The 19,346-nt window shown below is 40.5% G+C and overlaps 1 protein-coding gene across 2 annotated transcripts in view; it reads right to left on the bottom strand.

The window, feature by feature from the left end:
* Window positions 1-19,346, bottom strand: part of SNX25 (sorting nexin 25) — a 128,542-nt gene that overhangs the window by 2,173 nt on the left and 107,023 nt on the right. Inside the window, exons 11-16 of one of the 2 annotated variants that reach the window (XM_059155829.1) lie at window positions 18,212-18,343; window positions 15,655-15,795; window positions 12,525-12,638; window positions 7,303-7,467; window positions 6,888-7,005; window positions 3,153-3,219 (exon numbers count right to left, since the gene is read on the bottom strand). In XM_059155829.1, the coding sequence (XP_059011812.1) occupies window positions 3,153-3,219; window positions 6,888-7,005; window positions 7,303-7,467; window positions 12,525-12,638; window positions 15,655-15,795; window positions 18,212-18,343 (737 nt within the window). Of the gene's footprint in view, window positions 1-3,152; window positions 3,220-6,887; window positions 7,006-7,302; window positions 7,468-12,524; window positions 12,639-12,672; window positions 14,485-15,654; window positions 15,796-18,211; window positions 18,344-19,346 lie in introns of those variants that run through there. The other variant, XM_059155830.1, reaches the window with a different exon arrangement.

Raw genomic sequence — 19,346 nt, forward strand, 5'->3', positions numbered from 1 at the left:
ACCGACCTCTCCAAATGTCTGCCATGTAGTACCCTGCAGTCGGTAAGGACAAGAACCCAGAGGAGACCGACTGGTTTGAAACCTGCAGCTACTTTAACTGTGCACAGTACTTAACTCACTAACTTCTCCATGGTGTGGTATAAATTGAAAACATAATCATTTTAAGACTGTTAAAAGTGGTCTGGAAAGCTTTCCTGAGCTCCTGGAGTCTTGGGGGAAGAACCTGGCTTTTTCACTAGCTGTCTCTTGGTGTTGCTACGGCACATCATGCTAGGCAGAGTGCCCCGACCCAGGGTAAGCATTTCACATGCTCACCAGGCAAGGGGAAAAAAAGATACTACCTTTCTTTCTTTTCTTTAAGATTTTATTTATATGAGAGAGAGAGAGAAAGAGCGCAAGAGCGAGCACAAGCCAGACGGTGGTGGAGAGGCAGAGGGAGAAGCAGACTCCCTGAGAAGCAGGAAACCATGTGGGCCTCTATCCCAGGATGCTAAGATCATGACCCAAGCAGAAGGCAGATGCTTAACTGATGAGCCATCCAGATGCCCCCATATATTACCTTTCACCTTCAAGTGGAAGCCTTTGAAAAGATACATTGCTAGAGTATTCCACACTTCTCTGGGAATAAAAGTTGGGCAGACATTTGACTTGCACAGTTACAAATAAATGGCTTTTATCTGGTTATGCAGCTTTTCCGCATAGCCCTATCTCATTAGTCATTAGTAAAATGCTAACCCATTCCAGGATTTCTGCTGTCAAGAGACAAGTAACACAGTTCAAAGAGCCCAAGAACAGTTGTGAGGTTGGAAGGGGGAAGGGGGAAAGAATCATCTTGACAGTGCCAGAAAATCTTGAAATTTCAAATTCAATTCATGAATAATAATAATAAATCAAAAAGCCTTCAAGAATATCTGACTTCCTAACTATTTAAAGAGACAATGTAAGGCTTTCAGAAATAGTATCTAAAATATAGGTTTCAAGCCCTGGTACTTTGCACAGGAATCAGTTACTATCGATGTCTATAAACTCCAACATGAGTCAAAACTATGTTAATTCTGTTCATAACTACATGTCTCCTACGATACTTCCCTATACTGTTTAGAACTGGGAAATTCAGGAATGCCTGGGTGGCTCAGTTGGTTAAGCATCTGCCTTTGGCTCAGGTCACGATCCTGGCATCCTGCCCCACAAGGGGCTCCAGCTCCACGTCAGGCTCCCTGCACACGACAAAGTCCGCCTCTTCCTCTGCCCTTCCCCACCTCCCCATGCATGTGCTCTCTCGCAAATGAATAAAAAAAAAAAAAATCTTAAAAAACAACAACAACAACAAAAAAAAAACTGAGCAATTTGTATCGAGACCAAATAAATTAACTAATTTAATGGGACTTCTGCTTTAAGAGAGAACCTGCCAGCCTCCTACCTTAAAAAAAATCTACATGAAAATGCAGACAGCTTGTTTTTTCTGTAGTCTTGCTTTGAGTCACTCACTGGCACTACATGAAGAAATTAAGTAAGAAAATTTCAATTTGCAATTTAAAATTAGCTAAGTGACTCTCACAAAAGGCCATCACCTAAGTATTTTCTACCAATTTAAGTCTGACTCTCAATTAGCCAAAACCATAGGAAGCTTTTGAATCAATTCTGCTATGTGAAATTATAGTTGGTACAAGGCAAGAGGCACATATTGTACTGCTGCTTAATTTTATGATGTGTCATCTCTGCTAAAGGCAAAAATAGCAAAGGGCCAGGTGCTCCATCATTTCTCTACCTGATAAAAAGCCCACTGAAATGAACAGCCTGAAAACCCTCTACATGATGCCTCTCCTCCAAGTCCCATGAAAGTAAATGCCAAATATATTCACTGCTCACAAACCACGGCTGCTCATTTTTAAGTAAGAGCCACTATGGTAGATAGGAGCAAGGAAAGTATGCATGGTTTGCTGAAACTGAAAAGGAAAACAAATTAGCAAGTACGGAGTACTGAGAAATATAGGGCCGTGGTGGAATTTTCTTTATCTAAGGCCTGTCTGTGTAACAGTTAAGAGGCTCATGTTAGACTGAAATGGTAAGTTATACGGGCCATGTTTCTGATTAAAACAAAAGTTTAGATAACTAAGCAAACTAAATAAGACACTAATATCATTTTTTAAAGATCTCAGAAATTGAAATGAACTTTTGCTTATGACCAAAAGGAAACTATATTCTATTTGTGAATGAGTCAGAAGATAACCTGTTCTTCACTATGTTTTCTTTAAAAAGTTATGATTTATATGATAAACATATGTACGAGTTTACTGGGGTGGTTTTGACAACTGATCTTTCACATGGGAAAATCCAATAATTTAATCTTGAAAATATTTTGCTGTGATTTCTCCCCCTTATCTTTTAGCATAAGTGATTCACATTTTTATTGTGCAGTAAGTCATGTTATCTCTTGAAGAGTACTGGATATAAACTCTTATGTATAGCTTAGAATACACATATGGCTTATAACACTGTTATATGTTATACACATATATCTCAATGGATGATATTAAGATATTAACTGTAAGAGCAATTACTATTTTAATGTTACCCCAACTTGGAAAAAAAGAAAACATATGGTTTGCATTTCCCTCCAAATAAATATATGTCATGTGATGCTCATCCTACTTTCATTTCGGGTTAAAGTCTAAGCCGTAAACTGATTCCCATGATATAACATAAAAACGCTGTATCCAAGATACCCCAACTGGTCATCATGATCAAAAGAGAACGTCACAGAACTTTTTTTGTTTTTGCTTTTGTTTTTTATGTTTTTAAATAACCTCTACACACTCAATATGGGGCTCGAACTCACAACCACAAGAGTCTCACACTCCACAATTTAAGGCAGCCAGATGCCCCTGCAGAACGGTACTTTCCGCCCCTTTCAGCCAGAATGCTGAAGACAGCTGAAGCTTTGATCATCTAGTTCATCATGCATTCTATGGGAGAAATTATTTCAGAAACCTGTCTCTCTATCCAATCTTAGAATCATAGCAGCAACAAAATGAGAAAATACAAAACCTTCAGCTAGAGAGATCACTGGCTACCATACCACGAGTTTAATAATTTGACCATTAAGGCAAAAAGTAAGGCATGAACTCAAATACTAATGTCATGTAACTCACTTGTTGATGGTTCTTCCAAATGTGACCTGAACAAGAGCAATTAATGTTCTTCTCACCCATTTAAACACTGAAATAGAAATCAGAGGAAAAGAATTTGCACAGTGTATCACAGTGATGACATTTTCATAGCTGCAAAAAAGCATAAATTCTTATCACTTGACACAATCCAAGTCCTGACACCAAAGTCAAGACTATGATACCTGCAGAATCTGGGGCTAGGTTAGCAAACTTCTGCCCCCCAAAATTCTCCCAAGCTTTCATTTTCTACATAGCAACTGATGAGAGAAAACCTAAGCTTTTATAGCTTTTCAATGCCTGAACAACCAGCTGAGCTAGCAAGTGGAAATAATACTTTATTTCACATGTCTCCGGGCTACTTAGACGTCAGTTTTCTGCTAGCAGACAGTGCAATGCCTATTTTAGATTTCTGTCTGGTTTGTCGAACCCAATTTTCTCACACACTGCTCTGAATGAGAAACATCTGTGGTTCAATATTGACAAATATTTTGAAATATTAATGAATGGGTGGGCCTAACTTCCCATGTGGATAGTAGTTTGTAGATCACTGCATATTTTTATGTATTTTATGCCTTTGGAAGAAAGGTGAACTTCGAAGAGCTGGGTCCCTGAGTGAGAGGTGGGGTCAGCGCTCTCTTGGGCCACCTCGCAGAGCTGCTGGGCACAAACCACCTTCTCTGAGCCTCAGTCTCCTCATCTGTTCAAGGAAAGAGTAACATGTGGTTTTAAGGATCTTGTTGATATTTTATGCGAGCGTTGTGAAAGGTTTTACAGATCTAAACTTTTATTACTAACATGGAGAGATATTTTTACAGGTACCAAATATGAATATAAGCCAAAAGAAGGCAAACAAATGCCTGAGTGGTTCAGTCGTTAGGCGTCTGCCTTTGGCTCAGGTCATGATCCCAGGGTTCTGGAATCGAGCCCCACATCAGGCTCCCAGCTTGGCAGGAGGCCCGCTTCTCCCTCTCCTTCTTCTCCTGCTTGTATTCCCTCTCATGGTCTCACTCTGTCAAACAAATTAGTAAAATCTTTAAAAAAAAAGAAAGAAAGAAAGAAAGAAATGCTATGAGGATATTTCCGTTCTGCAAATTGGAATCTAAACCAATTTTTCCATCTATATAAATTTCCATTCATTGAAATGTTTAGCTATTCACACATAAATGAGAAATTCAGGCTTAGCTATAAGAGTTCAGGGTTCCTGCCCAATTAGGAAAACCTGAAAGAACTAAGTTCACAAACACGTCTGTACAAGGAAAACCAACCAAATAAAATCAACAATTAACACAGACTTGAAAACATTCTAGAGTTATTTCTAACTTTTTAGATGGACCTAAATGTCCAGTTAAAGTAGTGTTGTTAATCTTTCAAGTAAGAGTCAAGTCTTGGAATCAGAACTATGCTTCAAGAGTGCCTTTAATTTTTTATGGAATTCAGAGCACGCTGAGAGCAAGCTGACGTGTTCACTGTAGGCTGTCATTTCGGCTGGGAGGAGCATGCCTGCCAGTGCTGATAACTTCACTCTGGCTTTCTAGGGCAGAGAGCTCCATGCAGAGGGTCTGAGGACATAGGCAGCTGTCAGAAGAATGCCTGACAGATCAGCGACAGTTACTGATTTTTTAAAGGCTGTCTCACTGATGCCCTTTTGTACACTGAACTAGAGCAGGAACCACAAAATGTCTTTGGTGCAAATTCTCTCCCAACACTGAACTGTGCCTTTACTACTTTCTTCCTAGCCTCTCCTGGTCCCCAGACCCCAAACCACACAGGAAACAGCCCTAGTATTTCTTCCAAGGACTCATTTGTTCAGAGACAGAAGCAGCTGCAGCTACTCTAGAATTTTGCTGATGGCAACGATATCACATCTCATTATAAATGATGTTCTATTTATTCCCCTCTGAAATGTCACAGGCAAAACCAAATATGCTTCTGAGCAGGCATATGATGGAGGAAATCCACGCTGCAAAGACAAGACTTGGTCTCTCAGTCTCTGGATCACAAAGAGCACACTGCCGAAAGCTGAAACACTGCTTCCTCCACTCTGGGGAACAGGGAGGATTCACGATTTAATGGGCCAGATCTCACTAAGAGTCAGACTTTGGGTGGAGAACTAGTTGTTTCTGCCTACCTTGAACCAAGGCAAACATCAGTTTATACCTTAGGGTGTCTCAAATATGGAACAGGGAGAGCTTTTTCATCTGAAAGCATCTCTAGCATTTGGATGATATTCTCCCATGGATATTTCTTAATTTAACTATCTCCCATTTCTAAAGTTCTGCTTAGTTCCAACTTTTCATTACTGAAATGATGCTAAAATGAATACCCCCTTATGTATAAGTCTAGGCCTGTAGTTTAGACTTGGGTTTACTACTTAACGTGAAGCACATTGTTGGAACTCTTGTGTTGTAAATTCACCGAAGGAAGACTCTATATCTGATATACTTTTGTTTCTCCTACAGAGTGGTATCTAAAACATATGTTCCCAAAGTGTTGCTGGTTGTTTTAACTTTGGCTTATTGATGGCCAAAATAATTAATTCTGGCACTTAAAACTCCTAGCCCATGTTCTTCACCCCAAGGGAAGAGATGCTAATCTGAGCACACAGAGCACAGGGCAGTCAGTCAGAGAGCAACACATCTAGCACTGGCTGGTGGCATTACTGTGCTTTGCTAACCCTGACTCCTCTCCTGTGCTTCTTTTCTAGGTGGGGAGGTGTGCCTTCAGGCACCTGTCCTAGCTCTAGCTAGTCCTGAGGCTCCAGGGACACTGAGTACACTGGTCTCATGATTTAGAGTGTTGGGGGCCTATGGAAGCTGTGTGTAGACAGAGGGTCCTATTTAGGACTCAAGACATGCCCAAGTAGTATGGTTTGACCTTTTACCCAAGGACCATTTTGGGAGAGAAGCACCTGTGTGGGTCTTAATCAGAGTATTTTCACCCTCTTTTTGCTCTTGTTTCTTCTAAGTACATCTCCCTCAAGTACTACGAGGGTAACACTTCTCAACTGGGCACTGACTCTTTTGGACAGGACAACTCTGTGTTGTGGGAGGCTGACCTGTGCATTATAGGAAGTTTAGCAACATCCCTGGCCTCTACCCACAAGACGCCAGTAGTACCATTCCCCAAGCTGTAACAACCAAAATGTTTCCAGATATCACCAAATGTCCCCTGAAGGACAGAACCCCCCCACCCTTCCAGTGGTAACCACTCTTCTATGGGAACAAAGGTGTAGTTGAAGGGCAAGGTTGAAGCATGCCTGTGTCCCTCACCACAGCACACCCTACCAGCACCAAACCTCACCTTGAACAACACCGCTCCTTCCTTGGCTATGTAAAATTAATTTTTGTATACCTTTTGGGGATAAAGCAATGAGGCCATGCTAAATCACAGAGAAGAAATTCAAGGCATTCTATCTATATTCAGAGGAACATGGTATACAGTAACTCACCCAAAGTTCTGCAAGTGCAGAGATAATTATCTGCCTTAAGGTCATGGCTTCAGATTCTACCATGGTGTCTCGTTGGCTCTTGAAAGTATTTGCTGATGAATGAATGGATATAACTACACATTTGATTCAGGAAGGACATTATGAGAGAGGGATCTTATGAGAGAGAAAGAGAGAGAGAGAGAGAGAATGTGTGTGTGTGTGTGTGTGTGTGTGTGTGTGTGTGTAACCACTTAACAGCAATAACATTAAATAATAATAAAGAAGCTTACTTCCTCGAAGTTCAAAGATCTCCCCAATCAACATGAAACATGGTTCAGCCAAGGCATCTTTCCTCCCATCCACATCATCACCATAATCTGACAGGTCACTGTCCTCTTCCGCCTCCTCCTGGGGTTCAGAAAGATCAAAGGAAGCAGATCAATTATCCAGGAAAGTTGGTAGAGCTGTTCTTTCCTTTCAAGTGTATATTCCAACTATGTGCTCACATTTCAACCTTAAGTACTCTTTCAACTTTTCTACATGCAGAAATCTATGCATTCTCAACACAGGCCAAAATGTGTGTCTAACCTCAGGGAAAAGCTTGATGTTAAAGCCTTAGCCAAGGTTTAAAATACTTCAAGAAACCCTCAAAAAGACATTCCCCTAAATCTGCTGCAAACATGGCATGACCTTTCCATAGCTCACCTCTTGATGGGAGAAGAAGTCACGAGGAAGTCTTTCCAAAAATGAGGATAATGAAAAAGTGGATTTTTTCCCCTGCACATCAATAACCTTGAGGTAGTCAGGAGAAGGGCTCAAAAAGGCATAAAGTGCTTCACTCTGACACAGTCTTTCATCTGAAAGCAGATTCTGGGAAGGAAAGAGGGTGCATTACTCTTATGGAGGAATACGTCCATGCTGCCGGAAAACCACCACAAACAGGGGCAAGTAAGGCACGAAGGATTGCATTGGGGATTTCTTTTCATAATTCCGGACCCAAAACCATTTCCCTCTCCCCCTGAAACAGAGCATTGAGATGAATTCCAATGATCTTAATTGCAAGCAACCCCTGCAGGTTAACTGAAGCACCCTAATCATCCTGCTTGTGGGAGAGGCTGTGTGGACAACTGCTCAGTGCAAGAAGACATCCAGCTTCGCATCAGCTTACAGAACCAGGGACCACTGCCTGCGAATGTCAACTTCACTCCATCCAGTGGCACTGGAACAACTTACACATTCACACACTGCACAAGGAAACCACTCAACCACCCTTTCATGGCTGGGTTCAGACTTTGTACTGTACATCAGCTGAAAAAAGACACTTTGAGTTGTCACATGGCACCGAACACCAGGCAGGAGTTTTTTTCCCCGTGCTGCCATCTGCTAAGCAGTGCTTGTTCACACAATTACAGAACTGTTCAAGACTAGAAATGTCCTTAAGTTCTTTAGGTACTTATCTGGTCTCCGGAGATAGGAAAGAAGAACATAAATTAACTTTTGTGTCCAAGCAGGTGCTACTGATAGGACAGTAAGATCAACAACATGACCACAAGAATGTCTAAATGTCTAGTATTAAAAGACACAGTTTTTAATATGACTTCACTCATATCTGGAACTTAAGAAACAAAACAAATGAGCAAAGGGAAAACAGAGAGAGAGGCAAACCAAAAAACTGACTCTTAACTCTAGAGACCTGATAGTTACCAGAGCGGGGGTTTAGGGGGCTGGGCGATAGAGGTGATGGGGATTGAGGGCACTTGTTGTGATGGGCACCAGGTGTTGCATGGAAGTGTTGGATCACTCCACTGTACACCAGAAACTAATATAACACTGTATGTTAGCTACTGGAATTTAAATAAAAACTTGAAACCAACAACAACAACAAAAAGGATAAAGGGTTTAGGAATAATGAGACCAGTGGGAAACAGTGCCCCACTGATGATGTAATCCCCTTAGGGGAGAGGGACGCTGGGAGCACACAGAACTTCTGATCTCAGAGCCTGGGGTGGCAGAAGAGGTTAAGATCTAGTCTCAGAGGACTTGGTCCCTGACAGTAATATTACATTTATTCAGGTGAAAGTTGAAATCCAATGAACTCTATGACTGCCTAGAACAGGCACCTGTGAGAACATCCAGTACTGCCACACTGGGGACAGGGGCTCCAAGAGGGACGGTCAACACGCCAGTGGTTGTTAGCTTCCTCTGTCCTGCAGAAGACCGGACTGGAAATGGGCAAGTTCTGCCCAGATGGAGAGAAGGAGATTAAGGGGAATGGGGAGCTGGTGTCACTACTGCCTTCCCCAGCCCGGGAGCCCAATAAATAGGCCTTTATTCCTTTTGCAGAGTATCAAATGTTCAGTCATATGTACAGATGGACTAGGTGACAGGAGATATCCTCTCCCTAACTTGATTTCCTTTAGCTAACCTTTACTCCAGCATTATTTTATAAAATAGTAGGAAACGTTAACTAATGTTAAGTCTCAAACTTATTACAATCAACATAAATAAAGAGATCATGAATGGTGATAAGACTTTGGCCTAAATTATATTCTATTACGAGGGAAAATAATCAGATTAAGTACATAGGAAAAGTGAGAAGTTCTCACAGATTTCTGTGGGACAAGATATAATTAGGGTTTTATCATTTTTAAGCTCTCTGGGGATGGCATCCCATTTCCAACTCCTTCTCTCCAAATACTTATAGCATGTTATTCTATTCTAGCAAAGACCTCAGATGACCATTCAGTGGGTGATGCAGAAAGGGGTAAGACATTCCAAGAAGAGTGCACAGCACATGCACACCCAGAAACAGGACAGAGCGCCACAGGAGGGGAATGGCTAGGGCAGGTGGTGTGCCTATGTGAGCAGGAATGAAGAAAGATATTAGCAACAGGATAGCCAGGAATGAGTAGCTACGTTTTTGTTTTTTTTTTTTTTTTTTTTTAAGATTTTATTTATCTATTTGACACAGAGAGAGAGCACAAGCAGAGGGAACAGCAGGCAGAGGAAGAGGGAGAAGCAGAGCAGAACTGGATGCAGGGCTTAATCCCAGGACCCGAAGACAAATGCTCAACCAACTTGAGCCACCCAGGTGCCATGAGTAGCTAGGTTATTAGGTATCTGTGCGATTCGTATGCTTCACTAGAAAACCATTTGTCATAAATAAGCAATCAAGTAAACACACACTCAGTGGAATCTCTTTTTCTGGAAGGTCCTGTGGACCCAATAAAAGACGAAGCATTCTGCACCTTACTTTTCCTGTTTGCGGTTGGTGGGACAACAATTATGAAAAGACAGTCTGCTGTATAACATACATTCAATGGCTAGGGCTTTATCAAAGAGTCTTTGAGGAAATGCAAAACAATCTAAATTATTATTTCCTGACTTAAAATCCTCTTGATTAAAAGACAAAAGGTCACACAAAAGACACCACTGTTTCATCTGGCTTAGCTGCAGCCTGTTCATGTCCCCACGACCTATCGGCAGGGTCTCAGAGTGCAGTTTCTTTTGGCACAACAGTAGAACTCGCTAACCCACTTTCACAACCACCAATCCAATAAAAGCACATTTGCGCCCTTCCTGTGCCCCCGAAAGTGCAGGTCCAGAGTGTGGGGTCTGCGACAGCAGGAAAGGCCAGACAAACAGAGACCCTCCCAACAGCAGAGGCTGGAAGGAAACAAGAGAGTCAGCTGGAGGGTTCCAAAGCTACACACTTTAAGCTGAGAAGTCCTGAATTTTGAAAAATACACTTCTATTTCACACACGAGATTGTTAGCTCATCCAAATGATTTAATCATGTACAGTGTGGGAGTGAGTTTAATTATTTCCTAGATATTTTGAATCAGCAACAAAATGGTAGTATTTCAGTTTCAAATTTTCATGTAAGAGCATTTAAATAAACTTTGGCGATTCTCTAATCCAGTTCTGCCATAATTAAACTCAGAGAGTTTTTCAAGGTGTAAATTGTTTTATTTCCTAAGGGAAATTTACTCTATATTACATTATATTATATGTACATATACGCACATATTTATATATTATTTTATTATAAAATGAAAGTTTCCCTCGGGGAATAAAATAATTTGCATCTTGGAAAAACTTTAGGATACATATATACATAAAATACACACACATATATAAATATATATAGAGAGAGAGAGAAAGAGGAAGATAGGAATAGTAGAAAAAAGAGACTAACACTTTCAAAGCGACTCTGACTTAAATCTATTTTAACAATGACCCATACTTCTGATTGAACAACTATGTTTTAAAATAAAGCCTTCACTAAGAGTTTGGCAACATCTATTATTTAAAAATCCTAGGCCATCTAGCTACCACTATATAGCCAAAAAGTGTTTCATGATGCAAAGTTCCATGCCTCCAAAGACTATATGGGCTTTGGGGTCCATGCTTTGAGTAAATTAACCATCTTCTGAATACAGAGGGACCAGCTAAGGAAAAATAAATAGTGGTTTCTATCAAGGGTAGTATATGTTTGGCCTTATTCTCTAAAAATGGACTGAAGACAAAGAATAAAGCATTTAGAAAAAATCAGGAGAGTATCTTTAGGACTTTGGAGTAGGCAAAGATTTCTTAAGAGGCACAGAGGCATAATCATAAAAGACAAAATTGATATAGTGGACTAAATTAAAAGTGAGAATTTCTGTTCACGAAATGAAATCATTAAGAGACAGAAAAGGCCATCCACAGAAAGGGAGAAGGTATTTGCAACATAAGTGGTCTGACAAGAGATTCCCATCTAAATCCCATGCAGAAGTCCCACAAGGCGGTGTGGAAAAGATGGGCAACATGACGGAAGAGCAGACTCAACTTGACCAGACAATTCATCAGAGAAACTATCCGAGTAGCCAGTAACACCCAGACTGGTGCTCCACTTCATTAGCTGCCGGGGGAAATGCAAACTAAAACCACAGTGAGATACCAGCACATACCCACCAGGAGGACGAAAGAGAAACAGGCAGAGAAGAGTTGGGGGGAGGAGGGAGAGCCATCAGAACCCTGATGTGCTGTGGTCACAGTGTAAAAACTGCCACAACCACTTGGACAAACGAAGAAACCCAGACCCGGAGGTACCACACAACACAGATTCACCACAAGTTAAGTACCATTCTATAGAAGCCCTCTTCAAGATAGCCTCCACTGGAAATGGTCCAAATGCTTGTCAACAGTGGGATGAATAGACCGTAGTGTATTTGCACAGTGAAAAACCTACACAGTCGTGAAAGCAAATAATCTACAACCAGAACAGCACTATGGACAGATCCTCTGATCACAGTTGTTGAGTGAAAGAGGTCAGACACAAAGGAGCCTACACTGCATGACCCCATTTACAGGAAGTTCAAAGACAACTGTATCTGTGTGATTAGTAGCTGGGATCGCCACCACCCTGGGACGAAGGCCATGACAGGAAGGAAGTACTGGCCTGGGTGCTAGTTACAGGGTGGGCTCAGTATGCAGAAAAGGACAAGTTACACACATGCTATCTGTACTGTACATATTTTATATTTTCTGTATTTATATTTTGTGTGTGCATCGCATACTTTAATTATTTTTTTCTTTTTTTAAAAGATTTTATTTATTTATTTGACAGACAGAGATCACAAGTAGGCAGAGAGGCAGGTAGAGAGAGGGGGAAGCAGGCTCCTCACTGAGCAAAGAGCCCGATGCAGGGCTTGATCCCAGGACCCTGAGATCATGATCTGAGCTGAAGGCAGAGGCTTTAACCCATTGAGTCACCCAGGCACCCCCATACCTTAATTATTAACAAACAAGCAAACCAAAGATATTTTAAGGATCTGGCATGACCTATAAGACCAGGAAGCAAACAAGCAAGCTCTTAGAATGATGACAGTTTAACCCCAATAACGAATTTTTCCTTTCGTATCCAAAACTTTTCAGTTGCTTACCTGTAAAAACTTATTTAATTGATTCTTTGACTTCTCCATAAACTTGTGATCTATAGATTTGAAAGGCAGCTTGCTGAGAGAAGGCAACTGAACTTTTTTTAAAGAAGGGAAACACTGTGGAGGAAAACATTAAATGTTAGCATCTCGAATCATATTTTCATGTTAAAAAAAAAAGTTTAGAATTATAATTAGAACAAAACAACCTTCCTCCTATACTTGTTCCTCTGAGGTTTGCAACTTGTTCTAATCAGGCTCATGGAATTGAGAGGAATGGGACATTTGATGAAAAGAGCTAAAGCTCATCCCTAGGACTCCGAACGCCTGGGAGCTGGCCAGTGCAGATGCCAGGCTGCTCAGGTAGATTCACACAACACACACCAAAGCACAAGACTCTAGGTGTGGACGCCTGGCTCACGGGAAGAAAATCTTCCTATTAGAACATGCTTTGTTTACAGCATCTTTGTGAAAAAGTTATCCCATTTGGAAAAACAACAGAAAGAAAAATTATTGTCCTTCAGTGGCAAACTGCAAAATGCAAGTACATGAATAATAATATATCAACAAATAATAACAGCCCCTTTGTGCACTGATCAGTCCTACATTCTGTCAGACACTGTGCTAGAAGCTCGGCGTGTGTGATAACAGCTCGAAGAGTTGGCAATTGTTATTCCGATTTCACATATGAGACAATTAAAGATCAGGATTAAAACCCAGATCCATCTGACCACAAATTCTGTGTTCTTCATGCCCGTTCCCACACAGGACTCTGCCAGTCTAACCTCAGACCCTAGGAGGGCAGTGGGTTCCAAATGCTCCAGACTCTGCCCCCATTTCCAAACACTGGCCCTTCATGAAGGCACTGGGGCCAGATGAATATACTTAATGAAACCAACTGGCATTGAAAAGTCAGTGAACACAGCCTCTGCCTGCAATTGCTTTGACTGCTGTTGTCATCCTCCACGCACAGGAGTACCCTGCTGGCCTGGCCACAGCAAGAGAAGTCACTTGTAACAATGCATGCAAGTACTTGGGTACTGGGGAAGGAAAAACTAGCCCTTCCCACAGAGCCCACAGAAGAATCAGGGGTACAATGGCATGTGCCCAAGGAGACATGCAAATCAGGGCTCAAATTTAGGGTACAATTTTCAAGAAATGAAAGAGGCAGTGAGAGTCAGAAGGGAAGATTAAAATTCACCAGGGACCTGAAAAGGTGCTTCTTGTCCCTGCTGTCAATAGGAAGGGTTCATACACAAAAATGAAAAGTCACAGGAGAGTAAATTCTAAGGGTAAGAAAAGAACTCCAGGGATCAGCTATAGATAAGGAAAATGAGACTAAAGGACAGACATAGAATTTTATAAGGTTTATTTCCTCTAAGGCTTCAGTCTACTTGTTTTTTTTTTTCAAAGAACACTTTCCATATACATTTTATTTTAAAATCTCCCCTAAATTCCTTTTTCTCCTTCCTTCTGTTTTTATCAGCAATTGAATGGATACTGAACTTTCACACTGGTTTGTTACAGGGCAAATGACACACTTTTCTGTAGGATCAATTTTACTCACACATTTTGGGAAAAATGTAATTTTTTATTAAGACAGAGATTTCACTTTCCACACTGCAACTGTGACAGCATTCCCTTTGAGAAGTACTGGGGCAGGACGCTTGACTTTGGCCACCATCGTTTTAAAAGCACTTGAAGAAATTACAGTATTCATAAGTTAGTGATTACAAGTGTTTTTTTTTTTTTTTAAATCCCCTTCAGAGAAAAGGTTAAAGGAAACAGACACATTTCATTCGCAGAAGAGCAATCTAATAGGTGACCACAGGATTTTACCAGTGTCCGTTCATTCTGAGCCAGAGAACAATGAACAGAAACAAAAGAAGTGACCAAAGAGTGCTTCAGTTGCCAGGGAAGAGGGCCATCATCTTCAGGAGGAGGAGAGTTAGAGAAGATGCAGTTCCTGAGAAAGATGGGGGGATAAGGAATGAAAAATAAGATGATCCGGATTCCAACATGGTTTGGGCCACTAGGAACAGGTCCTGTGATAGACTGATCAAACTCTCCGGGGTCAGTTCCTCTCCTCTTAAAAGAACTGACCTAGATTAGAAGGTTTCTGACATTTTTAACTAAAACTCACAGGAGGAAATACATGCTATGTTGCAACATCTGACACACACATACATGCATATCTACATAAAATATAACCCACCCATAAAACTAAGAAGTTCTATGAAACAATGCTCATTGTTACTACTACCACCACCAACACGATAATGCTTGGTAGGTGCTACACCTTCTTCTCAATGCTTTGTATGCATTTATTCCCTTAATTCTCACAAAAAGTCTGAGAGATAGGAGACATGGGCATTATCATATTTGTACTTTACTGACGAAGAGAGACAGCGAGACACAGTGACAAGTACCAGGTCATATGCTACTAAATAGTACAGTTAGGATCCAAACACAAGCAGTGTGGATCCTGAGTCTGTGCTTTCAACCATAACACTTTATGACCCTTACTCTTAGTGCTGAAATCCAATATATTCTTCTTCTTTTTTTTTTTTTCTTTTTAAAAGACTCTATTTATTTACTTGACAGAGAAAGAGAGGCAGTGAAAGCAGGAACACAAGCAGGGGGAGAGGGAGAGGGAGAAGCAGGCTTCCTGCTCTGCTGAGCAGGGAGCCCAACATGGGGCTCAATCCCAGGACCCCGGGATCGTGACCCAAAGCAAAGGCAAATGCTTAATGACTAAGCCACCTAGGTGTCCCTGAAATCTAATATATTCTATGTTCTTCTTGTCGCTACAATCATTAATTGATTCCACCCACTAAAAGGTCACGACTGGCAGCTTCAAAAACCAGTGGCCCTAAGTGATCCCTAGCCCTCTCTCAGCCCTGAGGTTCTATGAGGCTCAATTGAGATCAGACAATTCTTTGTCCTGAAGGATTTCTACGAAAATGGTTTGGTCTATTAGTTAATTTCCAAATGTCAGGCTGAAAATGCCACTTTGCCAGTATCCACAGCAAAGGAGAAAGGTTAATTAGTTTCTTTATATGTAAAAACTTGAAAGGAGCTCTTACATATCTTCTTGCTTCGTAATTCTACACCTTGTATTCATGAGTATTCATACCTCACTAAGTTTCCGGTGCAAATTCTGGAACTCACTGAGCCTCCTGGGGACGGTCCAGTTCTTAGTTTCAACTCCTCCAACTTCTTGTAAGCTTACCATAACAAAGTAACAAGGCATTTGCTCACCATTCTCTTCTGTAACCTTGAAAAAAACAAACACAACAAAAGGGTGGTGAGCAGATACAGTAGGCACGATTTTTAAATAGCCCCAAGACCTCCCACTCCTTAGCGTACATGCCCTGTATATATAGTGTATATGCCCTTAGTGTATATGCCCTCCTTAGTGTATTCATCCCTGAACTATGAATATCATGGAATCCATTCTTGCAATTAGGTTATGTTACATTTGACAGCTGAAATTAACACAAGGGATTACCTGGGTGGGCCTAACCTAATCACACAAGCCCTTGAAGAGCAGAGAGATTCCTTGGGCAAGTGGCAGGAGAAGACATCAGAAAGACTGGAAGTACAAGAAAGACTGCACACGTGGTGCTAGTGTGAAGATGGAGAAGGGCGAGTCGGGGGGAATGCATCTTCCACTGACAGCAAGAGAACAGAGACAGGTCCACAACCACAGGGAACTTTCTGCCAACAACCCGACTGAGCTTGGAAGTGGATTTTCCCCCCAGTCTCCAGAAAAGAACTCAGTCTGGCCAGTATGTTGATTTCAGCCTTATGATGCAATGAGTAGAGAATGAGAGAGAGTCTAGTTAAATCTTTCAACCTACAGAATTGTGAGCTAATAAATGGGTGTTGTTTGAAGCCATGAAATTTGTGGTAATTTGTTACACATCAAAAGAAAACTAATATAGTGGACTTAATTAACATCTTAAGTGTGTTTCTTTGAAAAGACAAATGAACAGCAAGCAAACAAGTGTGAGATATGCCAAAACCTGTCTCAGGAAAGGATAAAGCCTTCCCCAGTTTAATTTCTGGATTCAACAAACCAGGATTTCAATTTCCATGAAATTTTACATTGAAACACATAATTTCCTCTACCTTCCAACTTAGATAATTCCTTAGCACAGTTCCTTAACATATATATACAATATCACAATTCAGAAAGGCCATTATTATACTTAACATAAATAGATTAAGAGAAAAAACAAAACACACTGAATTTAAGCTTGAATTGGTATTACAAACTGAATTAGAGACAAAGACTCAATAAGGAAGGCAAAGGAGACAAGACTCCGGGAGCATGCCCGGGGCCCCATGAGGTAGGATCTTTATCCCACTGTGAGGACACAGGAGATCAGAGCATGCACAGGGTCCTTCGGTTGTTGTAGGATCACACATCTAGTAAGGAAGTCAGCCCGGATCAGAGTTCAGAAGACTCTGGCATGATGCCGACATATCTTCCACATAATCCCCATGGGACTGCCTTGTGAACTCTGGCACTCAGGGGACTCCTCAGTGCCTTATCCACTATCTTTTCCATGACCAATGTCTCACAGCAAATTCCTGCAGCTTACCTTGATGGGAGTGCTAGTAAGTACCAAAGACATGGTGAAGCACTTGGTCAAGCACTCATGTACTGTGTGTGCTTTCACAGTGGCTTTTGGAGAACATGCTTTGTCTGCTATGTAATCTAGAGGTGAATTTAAGATTATGAATTTCAAGCCACCCTACACCATAGTAAGAGTGTGAACATTAACACTATGTTACTCATGATCTCGTTTCTGTGTGGACCTGACCTTCAACTCCAGATTTCCACAGGACTGAGAGTAAGGCAGGCGGGAATGAAGAAGTTGTCAAAATTAACAATGCAAATGCCCACATGCTTCTCTACTTGAAAAGAAATTATTTTCAAAGACAAAAAGGATATAGCATATTCTGAAAACTGTTACCCATATTCCTCAAAGAACGGCAAAATATTTTCTAATTCAAAGGAAAAAATATTCATTATTAAAGATCTTATAGCAACTGAGATTTAAGTGAATGAAATCAGCAGAATGGAGCACTCAGAGACACTTAAATTTTTAATTTTCACCACCAAATTTCAAAAAGCGCCTTCCAATTTTATTTCAATTGTTAATGGAAAAATAAAATGTCAATTCAGAGACATTAACTGTCCCTATCTGAAAGTTGCTTACAATTCCGGTGAATAAGGAGAACCTGAAGTGGAATGAAAACAGATCTATACCAGGCAGCCCTCCTATAACTCGCAGTCACAGGTGTGACAGAGTGAAAACAGCAGAGAAGGAATGACAAATGCAGTCTACAAGAACAAACATAGGTTTTCTACCCTCAACCTTAATTCTCTAGGACAAAATCTTCCGTATAAAGATATACTCTTAAAATTGGGGCACCTGGGTGGCTCAGTGGGTTAAGCCGCTGCCTTCGGCTCAGGTCATGATCTCAGGGTCCTGGGATCGAGTCCCGCATCGGGCTCTCTGCTCAGCAGAGAGCCTGCTTCCCTCTCTCTCTCTCTCTGCCTGCCTCTCCATCTACTTGTGATTTCTGTCAAATAAATAAATAAAATCTTTAAAAAAAAAAAAAAAAAAAAAAAAGATATACTCTTAAAATTAATTGGGAGGAAAAGCAGTAAGAACTACCTCTCCACTGGTGATGGAGGCTTTCCACATTCCGAGGTTCTCACACCACCAATCTGTTCTTGCCATGTGCAGCTGTAGGTCTGTGCGTTCTTTCTCTATTAGAATTATCTCTTCCTTCAACTTTAAAACAATCTGCCAAAGGGAAAACATCCTGAGAGTTATTAAATTACTTGCAATGCTGCACAATTCAGCAAAGTAGTAGGATATTTAAATCAACAGGAAAAATACGCTGTATTTCTATACACTAACAATGGACAATCTAAAAAGGAAATCTAAGAAAACAATTCCAATTAAGATAGCATAAAATTTTTAAAATAGGAATTAAATAAGGGAGTGAAAGACTTCTACAGTGAAAACTAAAAAACACTGATGAAAGAAATTGAAGACATAACTATATGGAATGATCTCCAATGTTCATGGATTAGAAGACTAAACATTGCTAAGAAGACAGTGCTACCCAAAGTGATCTACAGACTGAACACAATACCTCTAAAAATTCTAATGTATTTTGCAAAAATAGAAAAATCCATTGTAAAATTCATACGGAATCTCAAGGGATACTGAATAGACAAAACAATCTTAAAAAAGAACAAAGTTGGAGGACTCACACTTCCTGATTTCGATACTTACTACAAAGCTACACTAATCAAAACGTATGGTAGTGACATAAAGACAAACATGTAGACCAATGGACTAGAATAGACAGCCAAGAAATAAACCTTTGTATATAGGCCAAAGGATTTTTGCAGCAATCAATGGGAAAAGAACAATCTCTTCAATAAAGAGTGCTCAGAAAATTGGATACCTACATGCTAAATAATGAAGTGAGACACTTCCCTAAACTCCTAAACAACAATTAACTCAAAATGGAGAAAAGACCTAAACATAAGAGCTAAAACTATAAATTCTTAGAAGAAAACATAGGGAAAAGCTTCATAACATTAAAGTAGCAAAGACTTGTTGGCTATGACACCAAAGGCAAAGGCAACAAAAGAAAATATAGGAAAACTGGATTTCATAAAAATTTAAAACTTCTGTGCAAATACTATCAACACAGTAAAAAAGCAACCCACGGAGTTGGAGGGAATATTTGTAAATCAAATATCTCATAAGGTATTAACATCTAGAATATATA

The sequence above is a fragment of the Mustela lutreola genome, chromosome 18, assembly GCF_030435805.1.
Source record: "Mustela lutreola isolate mMusLut2 chromosome 18, mMusLut2.pri, whole genome shotgun sequence".
Taxonomy (NCBI): domain Eukaryota; kingdom Metazoa; phylum Chordata; class Mammalia; order Carnivora; family Mustelidae; genus Mustela; species Mustela lutreola.